This window comes from Trematomus bernacchii, unplaced genomic scaffold (genome assembly GCF_902827165.1).
Source record: "Trematomus bernacchii unplaced genomic scaffold, fTreBer1.1, whole genome shotgun sequence".
In the NCBI taxonomy this organism is placed as follows: domain Eukaryota; kingdom Metazoa; phylum Chordata; class Actinopteri; order Perciformes; family Nototheniidae; genus Trematomus; species Trematomus bernacchii.
This window is the reverse complement of record NW_022987598.1, coordinates 520,001-539,584: the sequence shown is the minus strand read 5'-3', so window position 1 is coordinate 539,584 and position 19,584 is coordinate 520,001. Positions and strand designations below refer to the sequence as shown.

The following is a 19,584-nucleotide window of genomic DNA, read 5'->3' as shown; positions in this document are numbered from 1 at the left end:
AACTATGTTAGAACTGGTTTATAAATGGTTCTTAATGATTAATAAAGTGTTTATAACCTATTATTATTTGTGAATCCTTTATGAGGGTAGTCTTATTGTAAAGTGGTACCGAATAGTTAAGCTCTGAAGACGACGCTGTAAATGTCATTAACATTTTTGGGTAAAATGAATTAATTTACCAACAAAATAGGATTGTATTAATCTTTTTGAGACATGGTGCTAAATCTACATGCAGTGACCTCTCATACTGAGTTATTGTGTGTTATTACTCGGCATATTGTTGATTTATTTAGTAAGTAGTGATGTACTAAGCAGGATAATGTTCTAATGACCGTTAAGCCAATCAGCTGCGTTGTATGTGCTAATCCTGCTGGCTTCTTTCAGCCAGTAAAGTGATATTTAATCCCGTTTTCTATTTATTTTTGCACCACACAGGCCTATACATTATATAACATACCACATAGCATACAAATTAACATATATATTATGTTTTATTATCAAAATGCAATCAACTCTAACAAAATTATTGCAGGAAAAACTTTACATTTAAAGATATTAATAATGAACTCTGATGGATATTCTGCTTATGGTTTATTTTGTCAAACAAATGCCAATATGGAGAAAAGAAACACAGATTAACACACACACACACACACACTCACGCGCACACACATACACACACACACACACACACACACCACATGCTCTAATCCAGTTTATTTTCCTTAGCAGAAAATGGAACACGATAAAATTAAAAAGGAGAAAATAGGACAGAATTATGGTCTTTTTTTTTATACATTTAACTAAATATGCCACTCTATGCTAGGGTGTAAGTAACTCAAACTGATATAAGGTTAAATAATTTGTCTCTAAAAAAAGGTAAAGAAAGATATTCCATTTCTTCCATTTTTCATTAGCCCTCAAAACAAAATCAAAATAAGAACGAGACGCGACATTTCTGCGGTCTCCCTTTCTCTCTCGCTGCGTTCTCATGGGAAAAGAGGTGAGGAAGAACAATAAAGTGTGCATGAGGATTAGCATAGTTAAGTTAAGTGGTGTCTGGTTTAAGGGCTTTCCACCTGAATCAACTTTTCCTTAAAGTTAATTTGCAAAAATCAAAAAAGGATGCATTCAAGGACATCTACCGCCTTGAGAACCCTAAAGTACACAATGCAACTTGCATTTAAGGATATTCCGTACCTGTGTTTAAATGCATCTACAATGTGCGCTAAATGCCAAACTTAAGATGTACATTTGAAGAAGGAAAAAAAAGTTCTGCATTGTCACAAATAAAAAAAAAAGTTGATTTTGGTGGAAAGCCCCTGAGGAAGAGAGAGGTGTGAAAGTGAACCATATGCACAGCACAAAGTCCAACACTCAGACTGGAGGCTGATTAAGAGCGGGAACACAGTGGTCAAATGTGAATGAACAAATGGAAAACCAATCAATATAAGAATTTACTTTAGGCATCATTACTGGTTTGAATCTGTGATGTCAGATGAACAACCTCGACAGCGTCCGACAAAATCTAAATATACCAGGGACTGCTGTAACGGACCTGAATAAGGTTAATCAATAGGACAACTTAACTAAAAAGAACCAAAACAAAATGGTTGATTCTGTTACTTAAGTGGAGATTTAAGAGTCACACTCTTTATTTTAACTTTAAGTGTAAAACATCTCCCATTTAACCAATGGGTTAATTATATTAGCCTAAAACAAAAAGCGTATCAATATGACATCACTGATTTAAACTCGATTTGGTGAGCGCTCACAAGCAGAAATGACACCTCTGGGAGGGATTATGAAATAAAGTTAAAAAGGAAATTATAACATTTTTTTTTTTAAGAATCATTTTCCCCCCCTAAAAATTAAATGACACCCACAAAACAAGAAATAAATTATAGAACAATTTCAGGGGTGATTCATGCATTCGATTTAGCACTCTTAACTGATCGTCTACAACCCCAGAGACACTCGGGGATGAACGTCGTTTTCCTAAATGAACACGTGGCGTCTTGGCGAAGAACTCTTAGTTTTTTTATACAAAAAAATTCAGCCGATTCCCCGTTATGTAAAACAACAGTACTACTCCGAGGAAGAGGAAGGGGAGGAGAGGAAGATCTGCTTGTCCATTAGTGTGGTTCTTCTTCTTATTATTATTATTTATATTTATCGACAATCCATGTGAGCAGAGGCAGGGACCGGCTGTATCGTCCTCCACGACGTCAGTAAAAACAGAGCGGGAAAAAAAAAAAAAAAACAAAGAAAAACCAGGACAGCCTCCTTGGACTGCGTCACTTTAACACACACTCACACACACTGTCGCCGGCACCATGCACCAGCAGTTAGTGGCGCTGTGCATGGACCGTAATGTTGGTGGAAGAAAGGAGGAAGAGGAAGAGGAGGAGGAAGAGGAAGGCGCGGTTTGATCCTCCGACCCCCCTTTTTTTAATAACGACCTGAGGAGTAATCGTGGGATAGAGCTCCACCGCGACCAAAAAAAAAAAATCCAGCTACAACTTTCCGTATCTTCCTGTACTGGGAAAAAACAAGGCGGAGGAAATGGTGGCGAGGCGTGCATAATGTAACCGGATCTGTTAAGGCCGTGTGTGTGAACATTTGATACTGAACGCACCCCTATTGTCCTCCCATTGGTCGAGAAAGGAGTCCAAAACACACTCCTCGCAGGAAACCAGGACAATAACAGAATACTGAGTTCACACACAAGATGTTACAACCTCCTCCTCCTCTTATTCTTCCTTCCCCCCCCCCCTTATCTCCATGTGTCCTCTTCCTCCTTCTCTCCTCCTCCTCATCCTCTCTTCCTAAGCGCCTCCTCCTCTTCATGGCGGCTGGTTGTTAGGAGCACTCCTCTCCGATGCGTTGGCACGACCGCCCCACCTTGCGGTCCAGCTTCACCATCTTGAGCACGGCCTCCTCTCGCCCGCGGCCCAGATGGTCGAACAGACAGTCGTGCTGCTCGGGGAGGCGGTGCAGCATACAGAACACATAGCCTGGGGAGGAAGACGAGGAGGAGGAAGAGTTAGTGAGGAAAGAAGTGACCCAAATATATGTGCTGTTTTGTACTGGGGAAAATATAAAAAATGGTTTTACCGAAAAAGCATCACAAAAATGTATTGGAAAAACAAGCCTCTTAAGTCTCCATCTGATTTGTTAATTGTGAAAGCTCCAAAACTAAATATATAAATATTGTTAGACTGCGTGTGTATAGTATATGGATGGTATACATATACATCTTAGTAACTGGAAAAATGTGTAACTATAATCATGATACTTGATTTAATGTCATTGTAAAGTTTGATGTCAGCACTTTGTTTGAGTCACAGTGCAAATCCTGACTTCAATTATTTAAAATACAGCACATATAATAAAATACATCTGGGTTTAAGAGCTTATCTAGAGGTTTGTAACAACTTTCGTAGTTTCATTTCAAACGATAAAGTAACACTGAAAGGTTGTTTTAAAAAATACACTTGGTGTATTATCTGTATAGCTTTAGATTCCAGTGATTGAAACAAGCAGGAACCATTAAACAAGATAAATACTTGGATTTGTGTTTTTAACATTTGGGTTATCAACCCAAATATATATGCCTTAAAGTGGACCTATCATGGTATATTTAAATGATATATTGTAGGGCCATACCTATATAAGGTATATTTATACGTTTCTGTTTTCAAAATACCAAACGGATCATGCATTTTAGCCATGCCTCATTTCGCTCAATTTGCACTTTTTTTTAGCTCTGCTCTGCACGGGCTGATTCAGTGAGAACAGCACCATCTAGAGGCCTGGCATATGTACTACAGTGTCTCCAGCGCTTTCGAACGGCAATGGCCGTGGCTGTCTCCTCCTGATTGGTGGAGTTGGCCCAATAGCCGTAGCGCCACCGTCCTGACGTCAGGACAGTGTTCAAATCTGGATCAGTTTTTATCAGATCCGTTGCAGCCCCTTTTTTAGAGATTTGGGTATGGAGGAAAATAGAGAGGGTTGTGTTTTCTGACACTTGGTGAGTTCCCTGGAACACCGGGGACACATATTCATGTATAAAAGACGTACAAAAGTGCATTTTGCATGATAGGTCCCCTTTAAATAAAACACTAAATTATCTCAATGTCAAAATAAAGCTGAAGGCTGGCATACTGTTTTTATCGAATGGTTTATGTAGCGTCAGTTTTTCATGTCAAACAAAAACAAGTATCTTAGCCAACTTTGTTCGGGTAGTCGTGGATATTAATAGGCGCTTTCACATCGGAGTACTTTTCCCAGAAATGGTTCCGATAGTTCCTGGGATGTTGCGTTCACACCAAACATATCTTTTTTTCGGGAACCTTTTCACCCCTTTTTAGTCCCTGCTAGAGAGCAGGTACTTTCCTGGGGAGAAAAAGGTTCCAATTTCTGATTGGCTGGGCGAATTGCAAACCACGCCCCGTAAAAAACTCTGAAAGGTTTTTGTGAAGCCGCCATTTTATTTCCTTGCATTAGCATTATTAGCATTAGCATTAGCCCAGCGCACCAACGGAGAGAGACTAACTTATGGCAACACAAAATAAAACGTGGGATCGGTGGAGATGAGGTGTCGGCGCTTCACTGCCACCCAAAGTCCCCAACTCCGGGGACTTCGGTGGCAGTATACTATCGACAGTGAATGTCAGTATTAACGCAGAGCTTTGCAGCGTGTTGGTACTGACCGCAGCGACAGGATCCCAGTTCCTGCTGCACCAGCTCTAGTTTGGTTTGGCAGCGGTAGCAGCGTCGGCGGTTCTTCTGCTTGGGCGTCCCGCGGGCCTCCTCTCCTCCTCCTCCATCTTTCTCCTCCGCACGGGGCCGCTTCTCCGGCGTCGCCTCGCTCTCAGAGCCCGACGCTGAGGAACACAAACAAAAAACAGCAGCATTAATATATGGCGGCTATCATAGGGCGGCAGAGATGGCAAAAGTACACACATCCTTTACTCAAGTAGAAGTACAGATACTCATGTTTAAAAATACTGTGGTAAAAGTAGAAGTACTGACTAAACTTCTTTACTCAAGTAAAAGTAAAGAAGTATGGGCTTTGAAATGTACTTCAGTAAAAAGTACCCATAACTAGCAGCTGTTTTAAAGAGTACCTGACCTCCCTTTATATTAATAGAACAATAATGTCATTGTTAGCTAATGAATGTTTCCATGCTGAACAACGGCAACATGACAACGTTTTCATTGGTCCCTCTTCTTTAGAGAAGACCAGGAAATGATGGATACACGGATCGTGTTCAAATCAATAGGCACGCAATGACTCTAAATAACAACGACTGCGTGGCCACACACAGCTCCAACACCATCGTGAAGTTTGCTGATGACACGACCGTCATCGGCCAGATCACAGACGATGACGAGACGGCGTACAGAGAGGAGGTCGAAAACCTGACATCTTGGTGCCAGGAGAACAACCTCCATCTCAACATCAGCAAAACAAAGGAGCTGATTGTGGATTACAGGAAGCAGCAGGGAGAGGGACACGCCCCCATCGCCATCAATGGGACTACGGTGGAGAGAGTCAAAAGCTTCAGGTTCCTTGGGGTCCACATCACTGAGGACCTGACATGGTCTCTTCACACCACCACCATCACCAAGAAAGCTCAACAGCGGCTCTTCTTCCTCCGCAGGTTGAGGAGGTTCAAAATGGATTCCAGGATACTCTGCAACTTCTACAGGTGCACGATAGAGAGTATCCTCACTGGCAGCATCACGGCCTGGTACGGCAGCTGCACCGACCTCGATCGTAAGGCTTTACAGAGAGTGGTGAAAACTGCACAGAACATCACCAGGACGGAGCTGCCATCCATGGAGGACCTTTACTCCCAGCGGCTCAGGAAGAAATCACTACGGATTATCAAAGACCCCCATCACCCCAGCCACAAACTGTTCTTTCTGTTGCCGTCTGGCAGACGTTACCGCAGCATCCTGGCAAGGACAAGAAGATTCGGAGACAGTTTCTTCCCGCGGGCAGTGAGACTGTTAAAAAATTGAACTGTTGAAACAACTTCAAACATTCATCTGCTACTCAGTAGTATGTATCTAATACCTAATATATATATATATTAGGGCTGTCAGTCGATTAAAATATTTAATCGCGATTAATCGCAAATTAATCGCACATTTTGTATCTGTTCTAAATGTACCTTAGAGATATTTTTCAAGTTTTTAATACTCTTATCAACATATGAGTGGACAAATATGCTTTATATGTTTGTTTATTATCATTTGAACAATGACAAATATTCTCATGAATATTAAACACAACAACCTCTGAACATTACAAATATTCGCCTCAATTCAACCTGGAACCTCTCTCATACAATGTGTGTGTGTGTGTGTGTGTGTGTGTGTGTGTGTGTGTGTGTGTGTGTGTTGTGTGTGTGTGTGTGTGTGTGTGTGTGTGTGTGTGTGTGTTGTGATGGATCGTTGGAGCTATGTGCAGCTCAAGGCATATATGCTCAAACGGGAGCTGCCTGGACGCTGCAATCATGTTGCGCGCACTATCCGTGCTGAGTGTGCTGACTTTTCGTACAATGTCCCACTGTCTGGCTACCTGCATAAAGTCAAGTGCTCGGCGCAGTTGTCGGCGAAATGTCGCTCCTCTGTTTTCATTGAAACAGCTCCTTATATCCGTTAGCGCAGCTAGCTAGCACCAGATGCTAACAACAACAACATGTAAGGTGTGCCTCGCTCGCGAGTCGCGCCACACATACACACACCCTCCCGGTCCTCCCGATGGCCAGTCCGGGCCTGCCGGTGAGCGTGGAAGTGTGGTCTGCCACAAGCGGGCGGCAGGAGCGGGGCTGTCAGCATCAGCTTGTAGATGGTATTTTAAACTCGATGCGCTCTGAAACTACGGCGGCCGAGGACAAAAAATACACATGCGTTAATCGCGTTAAAATAATTAGTGGCGTTAATTTTTTTTTGCGTTAACGCGTTATTAACGTTATTAGACTCGTACTGCACTATTCCACATCATCACTTTATTTTATTTTATAACTATTATTCTTTTTGTATTGCTCATGCTCTTATTGTTATTATGTTATTATGTTGCATTGTTGGAGAAGCCTGTGACATAAGATTTTCAACTACATAATTACTCTGTAGCTATGTCAGATTGACAATAAAGAACCTTGAACCTTGAATGATCACGCCACCAAACACACATTCAAACTAAAGGAACCAGCCTGTTTGGAAAATGTAAGAAGTAGAAAGTACAGGTATTTGTGTTCAACATGTAAGAAGTAGAAAGTACAGGTATTTGTGTTCAACATGTAAGAAGTAGAAAGTACAGGTATTTGGGTTCAAAATGTAAGAAGTAGAAAGTACAGGTATTTGTGTTCAACATGTAAGAAGTTAAAAGTCGTCAGAAAAATAAGTACTGGAGTAAAGTACTGATACCAGAAAAATGTACTTAAGGTTCAAGGTTCAAGGTTCTTTATTGTCAATCTGACATAGCTACAGAGTAATTATGCAGTTGAAAATCTTATGTCACAGGCTTAAGTACAGTAACGAAGTATTTGTACTCCACTACTTCCCACCTTTGTAGGACGGGTTAAGAGAGCAGGAGGAAGAGGGCGTACCTGATTCCCGAGGACGTTTCGTGGGCGTGAGCAGCGTGCCGTGGGCGGTTTCTGTGGACGACATGCCTGCAGAGGGAAAACATGACAAGTGTGAGAAATAAAAAAAAAAGTTGCAACAGTAAATGTTATATTTTTCTAAGTAGTTAAAGCGCCCCACCTGACTGAATATAGACTATGGCTGCACAATTTTTAAATAAATAATAGGCTGGTTTTTGGCAGTATCATAAAAAAAGTCAATTGTCCCATCTCACCTTCCCTCGAGCTGCTAAACGAGTGCGAGGGCTCTTCGGCCGACGGCTGCTCGGAGCTGGAGGGCGGCAACGAAAGCGACGACAGTGATTGTGATTGGCTGCTGCTGCTGCTCGTCTCGCTACTGAAGACTGCTGATTGGCTGCCGACGGAGCTTTGGAGGGGCTTAGAGTCGCAGTCCTCCCCCGGCTTCTTCTCGATGTCTGGGGGAAAAGACAGAAGGTACGTTAGTAAGTAGGAGGAGGAAATATCAAAGACACGACGGGATGACAGACAGATGCAGAGAGGGAAATGTTGTTGAGATGTGATATTGGGTTATACAAATAAAGTTTGATTTGATATAAAACAGAGAATAGAGACCACACAGAAACTTGCTGTATAACCTGGACCTTTTGGGGTAACTTGTATTTTTATTGTGTCACTGAACACGTGGCTTGTGTGGTCATTTAATCTTTTAAGATGCATATGATGTTTTAATGCTTTGTCAAGCACTTTGTGATTATGTCTGGGAATAGCGCTTTATAAATACATTTGACTTACTTTTATGGTGTGTAGTACAGAAATACAGCCACACAACCTCAACAATATGTATGTGTGCTTAATAAAGATGCATCTAGCAAGAAGAGAACGTAAGAGAAAGATGTGTCCTCTCTTTGATGATAATGTCAGACGCTATCGATCCATGAGGTCATCGTCTCCTCTTTTCCCCGCAGGGAGGTCAGCAGATATTTTTTCTTCTCCACTTGTGGACTAACCCACTTCTGCTCTCCATCACTCTTGTGTTTCGAGTCTATTCTGAGCATCGCTGCCGCCTCCCAGACTCACAGCCCTGAGGTGTCTACCGTCCTCGCCGGTTGCCATAGCCACAGACGAGGATGTCATTGAGAAAACTTTATGCACAGCCTGACATTTTCAAACTTTAAATTGGGCGTTTTTGATTCTGCCCTTCAAAATATGACTGCTCTCTACAATAGGGCTGCAGGGTTTAAACCTACAAAATGTTCTCAATATGGATATCAGAAATATTGTATTTTCTCCTTATGACACAGCTTAGTTGAATACTTCATTCTCATTGGTCCATGTGGACATTGAGAGGTTGTTAATACTCAATAACAGACCACCACTAGGCAAGATAATGACCGTTGCTAAGGGGGATCAAGGGAGAGAAGGAAAGAGGTTAAAAGATGGAGCGTTTTATGTCAAAGAAAATCAACGGAAGAAGACAGACAGGAAGTAAACACTCGCGGGAACAGCAGAAGAAGACAGACAGGAAGTAAACCCTCGCGGGAACAGCAGAAGAAGACAGACAGGAAGTAAACATTAACAAGGTATGGGCTCTGGCATTGGTTGAAAAACCTTGAAAACCTCAATCTGTGCAGCCGTTGATTTTAAGTTGTTTTTTTCGCAGTACAGCCGTTTGTACTTTCTTATAAAGCAATACGATCATTTTTGAGTCAATAAACTCACATTGTAAGTCAAGTTGTAGGTTATTTAGTGTGTGGTTGTGTAATAAGCGGTAATAAACTTAGCCTTAAATGAAATCCTTTCTTCCTCTCAACACTAATGTTTTCCTGTAAATGGTGGACGCATCATTTTGCAGTGAGACGTCTCTTTCCATTTTCCTAGAATGCCTTCTTAGCATAGTTAGCATTCCTCACAGTATCAGCTGGTACACCTAGCCTGAAGCTCCTGCTCTCTGAGTCTCTGCTGTACGAGAGAACAGTTCTGCGTGCCAAGAAGTAACTCAACTAAACAAGCAAATGTGGAACTTGTTCCGCTGTTTGGATGTGACACATAACCAGCTGACAGTAAGACAGTGGCAGCAGGGGGGAAAATATCAATGTCCTCTTCTGGTAGCAATATGTTGTTCTCAAAGGCCTGCATTATATAACTCTGTAGTCGAGAAGAAGTGTACATTTCACGTGATGCAGAATCATCTACGTAGCTAACTCGAAATAGCTTACAGGCCTCAAATAGAGACGTGCAGGAATAAGTCCGAAACACTGAAATTAGTTAGCCATTAGTTTTTGGTTAGATTCCCAAAATAACGTCAGTGGTTAACACAAGCTTAAGAGATGTATTTGTGTTCATGTGTCATGTGACCGTGCTGTAGTTCCTTTATAGCCCAACATTAGCCGCCTTTAGCTTAGCGGTGGTGACGTGAAGTCATGTGACCGTGCTGTAGTTCGTGTATAGCCCAACATTAGCTGCCTTTAGCTTAGCGGTGGTGACGTGAAGTCATGTGACCGTGCTGTAGTTCCTTAATAGCCCAACATTAGCCTCCTTTAGCTTAGCGTAGGTGACATGAAGTCATGTGACCCTGCTGTAGTTCCTTTATAGCCCAACATTGGCCGCCTTTAGCTTAGCGGTGGTGACGTGAAGTCATGTGACCGTGCTGTAGTTCCTGTATAGCCCAACATTAGCCTCCTTTAGCTTAGCGGTGGTGCCGTGAAGTCATGTGACCCTGCTGTAGTTCCTTTATAGCCCAACATTAGCCGCCTTTAGCTTAGCGGTGGTGACGTGAAGTCATGTGTCATAAAGTGGTGTGAATATGTGGAGATTATCCAGCTGAACCAAACGTGTAAGTATCATAAACGTTTGAGATTTCTTTCTGCAATTATCCAAAAGTCAGTAGAAAAATCTCATTGGCTTTAAGTTGAGCAAGTTTCTTGTGTTTTGAAAACCATATGGCAGAAGGCTATCTGAACAAGGGAGAACATTTTCAAAGACAGTATTTGTTTGTCATTAAATAAATACTTACCATCAAAACATTTGGAGCAGAGGTTCATGGTTTCACTGGACCTGAGGACGCAGAAAAAAAGAAACTAATGTCAATAACTTCCTCAGACATCCACCCACACTGAGTCTCTACTTAATACTCCATGTGATGCACACCTAAAAGTGAAATGTGTTGAATTTGAAGCCAACACCACGGCGTCAAGGACAAAAGAGATGATTAAACAAGACTGTACAGAAATGAAACACATGGTTATGGTAATAAAGTCTTTAGTTCCCCCCTTCCAACAATACCTGTGTCACATTTACGCAGTGTGGCTAAACATAAATGTGTGGAAGACTGACATGTGGTTCTGGATCCGTAACAAACACTGTTCCCAACACCTCAAATGACAATTATATCACATCCTGGACATCTTTCATAATCACTCAGGACAGGATATCAGAGGATTGGGAAGCAATTGGCGTTATAGAGACTTACAGGAGTAGCATGGTTAGTAGTTAGATAATTGAACAGTTGTACCTTTGTTATGGACTCGTTTTCTGTAAATACACTGATTAGTTCAACACTACTAGTTTCCTGCAAGCATAGAGACACATTTCAGGCCACTTCCCGTTACATATTTTCATGGAGTATTGGATCTTTCTGCAAGGGAACATTAAGCTATACAGTCGCGATTAGTGGGTTTAGCACCAGGTACCCTGACTTTATGACATTTTAACACCCATACAACACCTTTGAATATGCAAACAATGCTTGAAATAAATTGATAAGCCTAAATCTAATCAATCAGCTAGTACTCAATTTAGTTTCATGTAAGCATGGAGACACATTTCTGGAAAACTAAAGCCATGTCTTGTTTACATTTGCATCAATTACTGGATCTTTCTGCAGTCAAGCGAAGAGTCAAACATTAAGATATACAGTCATTAGTGGGTTTAGCTCAAACCGACACCAGGTATCCTGCCCATATGACGTTTTAACAACCATAAACAACACATTTGAATATGCAAACAATGCATATAGATACATTGATAGGCTTGAATCCAATCAATTAGTCCAGAACTGTCTCCATAGCATGCTAAGCTCAAAGTACAACTGACATGTGGAGGGGGGGGATGTGCATCATAGTCTGCTGAAAGAAAGTCAACGAGCTGAGCCTCACAAGTCGAGTTTGGCATGTCCTAAAGAGGCCACCGTACTTTTGCTTTTTGGCTACACTGTACTGGAAAGCGCTCCCAGCTGCCTGGAGGATTTGGGGGGGGGCAGGGGGTGTAAGGGATGCAGGTTTCACTTACAGAGTTCGGTCCTGCAAAAGCCTCTGTGTCAGTCACCTGTTTCGGGTCGTGGCTGCACAGTGAGCCAGCCTACTTTCCAACAAAGACAAGAGGGTTTTTTTTACTTTCAGCCGCGATTTTACTGCGGCAGAAAACCACAGGGACACAGGGAAAGCATTGAGTTACACAGTTTAATACCAGAATACTAAGATCTACACTTACTGTAATATGTTCTGTGTATTATACACATTTTTACATATTGATTGTAGTTTTATTTTGTACAATATCTTTTACTTAAATGTTTATGTTCATAGACATATTTGTATTTTATCCTTTTCCTGCATATCCTTAAATTAACTTCTCATTTAAATAGAAATATTTTATTAACTTGTACAAAACCCAATGTTCACAACTCGAACTTTAGACTCTAGTTTGATGTAGATTTGCTGCTACAAATGTGGTCCCTTTTTTGTCAACTCATCAATCTTTATCCTGCATTTGGATTATGTGTTCTCTGTAGAGGCATGGGGGTAGACAAATAAGTTTACTTCGTGAATTTAAGGTAACATGGAGTGAGTAATTGATATAAATATGATCATTTTGAAGGTGAAATATCCCTTTAAAGTTCAAGTAATGCACTTTAAAACCACAAAGACGATGGGCAGTTCTACAAACTGGCAAACCTTGGTTGGTCTTCAACTCGGATTCTAGACCCTTCTTTCTCCTGGTTTTCCTATCATTTAGTTGAACCTTTTCCTACTATCCGTCATGTCTTTCTTCTCCTCTTCTCGAGCTCTCTTTAATGTTCATTCCCCCACAATACAGCCATTTCTGTCAGCTAGGAGAGCTGTCAATGGCTGGAACTCTGGAGGTTCTTCACATCATTGTTCCTACAGATCCAGGATCCAAACCTGCACTGAGGTCGAGGAAAGAGAGGTGTGTTCCCCGGCTAGAGACACCTGAACGTCTACAAGAGATCTCACCGTCTCTCACTGCATTACTGCTAGAGAAATGGGCCTCGGGCAAAGTAACAAGTGGACTTTGGTAGTGATCCCAATCAGTAAGTATATATACTTAAGACACAGACCTTTGGCTTTGGACAGGCATTCTGTCCACCACCATGAGGCAGACAAACTATAATCCAATCCACTGTAACAATGCTAAGCAAGGCCTCATTCACAAACTGCCTGACACAAGGTCACCAGAAACTGAAAATGAGACTTCGGGAAGATAGAAGATTTTTTTCCTGGACGTTTAGACTGTACCAGAGCGCCTTATAAAAGTGGAACATTGGTTTAATTCCTGGCCAATAAAAAGCATGACGGACGATAACTTTGTGAAGCTTTGAAAATCTTAAACTAAAAAATGGCAATCTCCAGCAATTCAAACCGATTATATCAGCACTCGTGAAAAATAAAAGAATTATTTGATATATGTATTTCAGCATTTCATCTTATTCTAATAACATGTGTATGGTTTACTTATTTACTTGATCACTTGCACTATTGTATTTCCATTTCTTTCCTACTAGCATTAGTATATATATATATATATATATATATATATATATATATATATATATATCATTGTTGGAGGAGCCGAGGACTTCAGATTTCCTTAGTCAAAACTACTCCAGAGCTATTGTAAGTAAGACAATAAAGCATTTGAATCTTAAAAAAAAAAATGTAAAGAATATGCAGATTTCTACCCATCTCCTTATACAGTTGGTATGCTAATGATAGGCTAGGATTTACAAAGATGTCAGCTAGACTCCAAAGGTGTCTCACCTCGGGACAATATACTTTAAGTACTGATTAATGATACCTTTTAAGAGGTTCCTACTATTATTTAGTAATAAAATAAACAACACACACACACACACACACACACAACCACACACACACACACACACACAACACACACACACACACACAACACACACACCACACACACTACACACACACACACAACACCACACACACCACACACACACCACACACAACACAACACACACCACACACCACACACACACACCACACAACCCACAACACACCACACAACACACACACACACACACACACCACACACACACACACACCACACACACACACACACACACCCACACCACACCACACACACACACACACACAACACACACCACACACATGATTTCTTCCTTTTTTTTCATGTAGAAGTCTTTGTTTTCTTTCTATTGATTTCTAGCAATCATATCATGCTGTAAAAAATGTGGCTCAAATACAAACCAAAGGTCAGACATTAACTTTATCTAAAGAAGGACATCCATTTATTTAATAGACTATTCATTTTGTTTTAAATAAGGATCTCCTAGAAAACAAAGTGAATTTATTCTTAGGAGATTTTTTCAGGAAACTCAAAACCCAATTTTTTTCCATATTTCGTGTCCAAAGAGAGAGAAAAACGCAAATGTCTGCCATGGGCCAATGGGACTTAATAACCCTAACCTAATATTTAGAAGGTAGACTTCTCAATATCCACACGACGTGCGGCTAAAAAGTGCATGAATTGTTCCACATTGTGTACCTGTAATTATACAAAAAAAATGTACGCACTTTACAGAAGATAGGTGCTCATTTCAAACTGTCAGACACCACCCACCCCCCCCCCCCCCCCCCCCCACACACTCCATCCTGCAGTACAGGTACGACTAGATGAGAATATCAGTAAGAATAGCAATATCACCTTGGATTCATGAAACTTGTAATTGGACATATGTCACTGTTTTATTTTACCGTAGATCTGAAAACATCTTCCACCATGGGTTACAAATAATCCATGCTTTTAAAGCTCTCCATACTGAATTTTAAACCCTTAAAAAAGCTGAAGATAAGATAACCATATTCAAGCAGCTCTTTAAGAAGCCTTGTGTTTTAGTGACATGTGTGTGTGTGTGTGTAGCATGTACTTTTTACACTGCTATGGACAATCTTGCACTAATGTACATTCCCAAAGATATTGAAGTGACTGTTATATTGATTGTGGTGCTTTTATCTTAATGTGTGCATATATATATATATATATATATATATATATATAGGACATACATATTTTATACATATTTGTATACATGTATTTGCATGTTTGGTATTCGGGATTGTGGAAAACGGTATTTTGATCTCTGTCTGTACACACAAACTGAAAGATTGACAATAAAGTTGACTTTGACTTGACTGATGCATGCATGCGTGTGTGTGTGTGTGTCAGCCAGGTGTCATTCTAATCTGAACAGAGGAGCAGGGCTGTAATGCTGCCATTTGTGTCACCTGACATTGACAGGTGGGTTGCTGGTTCCAGTTTGCTTACTGGGCACCACAAGGCAAATGGGGGTGAGGGGAGGGGGTGAGGGGAGGGGGGTGAGGGGAGGGGGTGAGGCTTAAGGGAGGTAACAAAATGACAAGTCATATGACAATGTACTGTAAAGATAATACCTCTAAACAAGGGGCTATTGTCTCACTGCTGGTATTTCACAGTATAGAAGTAGTTTGCCACAATAGAACCACCCATATGTTAGTATAATGGAAGTATTACAGGGGTTAGTGTTGGTTAGCATGACATGACAGTAACAGTATCTTATGTTCCGCTGCTATGCTATGTTACAACAGACACTAATAAAAAGGAGAAGTCACGTTAGGTTTCTGATTAAAATAAAAAAGGTTATATGAAGCCATTTTTCCTATGGGGTAACACATCAGACATCAGTGAATCACATCCGGTATGCAACACACATCCACTGTTTGACAATGTAAAAGGGCTGTCAAATAATCTTTAAAGAGGTTTATAACCACTGCTATGTCAGAGGATTTAACCACAGGGGCTTGTTAATGGTTCAAATTGTGCTTTTCTTCGATGGGATTCAAGAAAACAGGGCAGGTTTTTAAAGGAACCTGCTGGCAATAAATCATGCTGTATCTACGTGACGTCATCTCCTGCTTTACAAATCGCCTTTAAAACAGGATTTAAGACGATTAAAATACACATACGGTATTTCAAATGATAAAGTGGGGTTATAAACTTAAAAACAATTAGAAATATAGCTAGTTTTTAAGATAGGAGATGTATTTATAAGCTAACTTCCCAACCCCCCACCCTCGGCCTGTACAACAGAACAACAACAATGGGACTAGTTGAACCCGTTGAGCGTATTTCATCCGGATTTACCTTTAAAAGCAAAGAAAGAGGGTTAAATCGTCTTTGTATTTGGTTAGAAATCTTACCCCCAAAAGCCACAGGGACACCGGGGAGGAAGAGTCGCCGGTTTGCTTCGTTCACTTGTGTCTCCCATGACTTCCAACAAAAAAAAAAGCCGATATGGAAACGCGAGGCTGGGGGATGAGGCCTGGTTCTTCTTCAGTGAGGAGAAAGAAAACGGCCCAAGTTAGAGAAAAATTAAAATAAGTGCTGTTTCTTGTTTTAAATCCACAATTAGGGTGAAAAAAGGTGGCGAACTCGGCCCCTTTTGGCGACAAAAACCATCCGTTAAGTCAAACAAAACGGCTCAGTTTAAACTGGAATAATTGAAGCAATCAGCTGGACGTTTGGGCGTTTCGACCGGGGGAAGAAAAGAGGGGTGTCGTGGTTTTACTCGACACTAAAAAGCGTATAAATCCCACAAAATGTCCATAAATGTAGATGAAACCCACTTGTGGTGGAGTTAAATACCTCTAAAGGTACGAGAAAATAAAAGATACATGCATTGAGGAAGGCCTTCCCCTTTTAACTGTCAATCACCACCCCTATTTTACACGTCGCTGCTACGAAGTATGGTGGGCCGGAAACGGGTCCATCAAACCAGAAATGTCAATATTGCCCAACGAGACGAAAAACTGTGCAAAAATACCTGGCATTTTAAATGCATATTTACACAATTAAAGACAATTATAAATCCTAAATGTTAAATGTTATGTCGATGTGTAAACTTAAAATGTGTACACAGATAGAGTGTAACGGTTTGACTGGCTTTCATCACTGTAATCCGTTTACTAGATTACAGTGAGGACTTTACTCTAATACATTTGTAATTACAAGAAACGTGAAACAGGATAACATCGTGGGCTGAAATTCAATACATATGTTTGTGGTTTGTTAAAGTTAACCTTAAACGACAGCATGTAAATACTGTACATAGATGTGTTGATTAAATTGTATTTAAAACAGGTATTTAACAGCATTAACACTACTAGATCAATGATATAGAATTGTGGATGAATCTGCAACTTTCTGGTGTCTTCTAGTTTTATTAAACCCACATTTATTGACTTTTCTGAGCAGCACAACAAGCTGTAAACAGACACACATTTTACCTTTGTGCTTTTTGGTGGTGGAAAAGTAGTGCACTAGGGTTTATTGGGAGTTTTAAAAAGGGGAAACAATGTGCTGAAAGATGCTAAATAATCTAAATAAAGAGAATTTAGTCAATACAAGCAACATCTTTTAGATCACACATTGTCATCTGACCCATCTGTGTTTTAAACAAAATCACAAGTTAGCCATTTCCTAATTGTTTTAAAGCTTTGGGGTAACAATTCTTCCATTGATCAGTGCCTGAGATAAATCCCACAAAGGTACATCAAAGCTCTTTAAACTGTGAATCTGTCTATATATATATATATATATATATATATATATATATATATATATATATATATATATATATATATATATATATAATAATGCTCATCAGTTCAACAGGTAATCGTTTCATCATTGCTTCTTAATTGTTCTGTCATTTGTGTTGAGCTTACACTGCTTTCCTTCCAGTCCATTCATTGAGTAACACAAACAAGACAATAGTTCTTCAAAATTAGATGTTTTTTTAAATGTTTCATGACAGTAAAACAGCTCCTTAGCCAGCATTACACATCAAACATTTTCTAGAGAGCTGCCGGGGCATCAGTGCCTATAGCATGATGAACACATGTCGACTGATCACTGTTGGTCTGTAACAGAAGATACACATCAATGTATTGCTTGTATCAAAGAGCTCCGCTGAGTTCAACAGCAGGAAAAAGCAGACGGGTGTCAGCAATGAACAATGTCAGTTGTTTCCATAATCACATTTTTGACAGGCAATGTATCGAACAAGAGGCAGTGAAATGCAATCACACATCAATAGTCAAAACTAATATATATATTAAGTAAAACTATACACAAACATAGGTAGATGGGGGGGGTGGGGAGTGTGTTTTTCTACATTAACCTGAACAAACCCTTTTTCAGTTCTCCGGTCGGTTATTAAGGAAGACTTTATCAAACTACGGGTGCTCTTCTAAAATGTAGATGGCGATGATTTAAGAAGGCGTATAGAAACATCGGTGGGACAGGCTATTCACATCCAATAAAAAAGGAGTTCTGCAAGACGAACAACTCATAAGTGCAACATCAGGACACACAATAAACAAACCACAGCACTGATAGCTTAATTTAAAAACAAAACTCAAGAAAAAAAACACACACAAAAGACAGCGCGAGTGTTTAAATAAAATCAACATACAAACAGAAATCCAGCACTCCAGTACTGAACTTCAGTCGGAGGAGCCAAGCTGCAACCTTTATTTCTGAGTACTCGAGTAAAATAAAGTGCCGATAGCAGCTGCTCGTGTATCTACTGAATAGAAACCTTCTTCCTAGCAGCACTAGTGCATACACAATTTGGTCCGAACCACTCAAACCCAATTTTTGCAGCCTAATTAATGTCCTAATCATTTGTGCTAAGCTATTCCAAGTGCTTAAAATACTAAATCCAGACGCTGAACTCAATTTAGTTAAAGTGAGGTTTTTCTTGACGTATGAATTTTAATTATCAAAAGAGTCACACCAGATCAGGACCAGAGACTTTGTGTCCGGGTGTGAAAGCCTTTCAGCAAATACTTAACAGTGATTACTTACTATGCAAATGCATAATTGGATTAAGTGCAAATTGCATACAAATGCCACAGAGTGCATTAGCTCCAAAGCTTTGGCAAACATTTGAACGATTTAATTCCAAACTTTGAAAAATACTCGACTGCTACTCTGTTAGCTCGATGGTATGAAAAGTGAGTAGTCGCTTTAAGACAGTTTTCTTAAAAAAATAGCTTGTTTATGGAAAAAAAATCCATCTCTTTTGGGGAATATTTGCTCGTAAAATTCAGATAGCAACCCTTCCCTTCCAATACTGTTCTGACGCTCTTTGGTGGTGCAGAACGACCACGTCTCCGTGTGAGCCTGGTCTTTGGAGAAGTAAAAGATCTCACTTTTTCAAGGAAAGAATTTGCAGCTACAGAGTACCTTCACGAAAATGTTTGAGCAAAGATGTAACGCCTAACCTTCTGTTTCAGAACTGGAAAGACTGGAGCCCTAAACGCTGCTGCTGCTGCTGCTGCTGCTACAGATACACCAGTCTCTAATGTTGCACTAACGACAGAAGGATCATGGGTAATGACAATGAGACGATCGCCTTAAGCAGCGCTGTAGCAGTGCAGTCTGGGTGATGAAGGCTGTGCAAAAATGGCATTCTGAGGTGAGGTTTTTTCTCCCGTCCTCTCAACACTTTCCCGACGATAGGCCCAGGTTTTAATGGTGGGACTGGGAGGAAGATGAGGAGGAGGAAGAGGGATGGGAGGGGTGGGAGGGCTGGGAGGACTGCAGGCTGTGTGTGCGTGAAGGTCGCTGGGGTCGC

General features: G+C 40.5%; 2 protein-coding genes across 3 annotated transcripts in view; both read right to left on the bottom strand.

Annotated features, from left to right (window-relative positions):
* Nucleotides 1-572: 572 nt before the first annotated feature.
* Nucleotides 573-16,625, bottom strand: LOC117482523 (AN1-type zinc finger protein 3-like). 2 transcript variants are annotated; one of them, XM_034130631.1, is made up of 7 exons: nt 16,142-16,217; nt 11,910-11,978; nt 10,636-10,676; nt 7,877-8,077; nt 7,626-7,691; nt 4,716-4,889; nt 573-3,017 (listed from the first exon to the last, which is right to left on the bottom strand). In XM_034130631.1, the coding sequence occupies exons 3-7, from the start codon at nt 10,661-10,663 to the stop codon at nt 2,863-2,865; spliced, it is 624 nt and encodes a 207-aa protein (XP_033986522.1). In that variant the 5' UTR covers nt 10,664-10,676; nt 11,910-11,978; nt 16,142-16,217; the 3' UTR covers nt 573-2,862. The 2 variants fall into 2 exon arrangements, with proteins under 2 accessions (XP_033986522.1, XP_033986521.1); XM_034130630.1 differs by lacking the exon at nt 11,910-11,978 and having other exon boundaries at nt 16,142-16,625.
* A 1,095-nt stretch (nt 16,626-17,720) lies between these two features.
* btbd9 (BTB (POZ) domain containing 9) overlaps nt 17,721-19,584 on the bottom strand; it is a 16,909-nt gene continuing 15,045 nt past the window's right edge. Inside the window, exon 11 of the mRNA XM_034130635.1 lies at nt 17,721-19,584. This exon is cut by the window's right edge and continues 107 nt beyond it. Within this exon, the coding sequence (XP_033986526.1) occupies nt 19,479-19,584 (106 nt within the window). The 3' untranslated portion in view covers nt 17,721-19,478.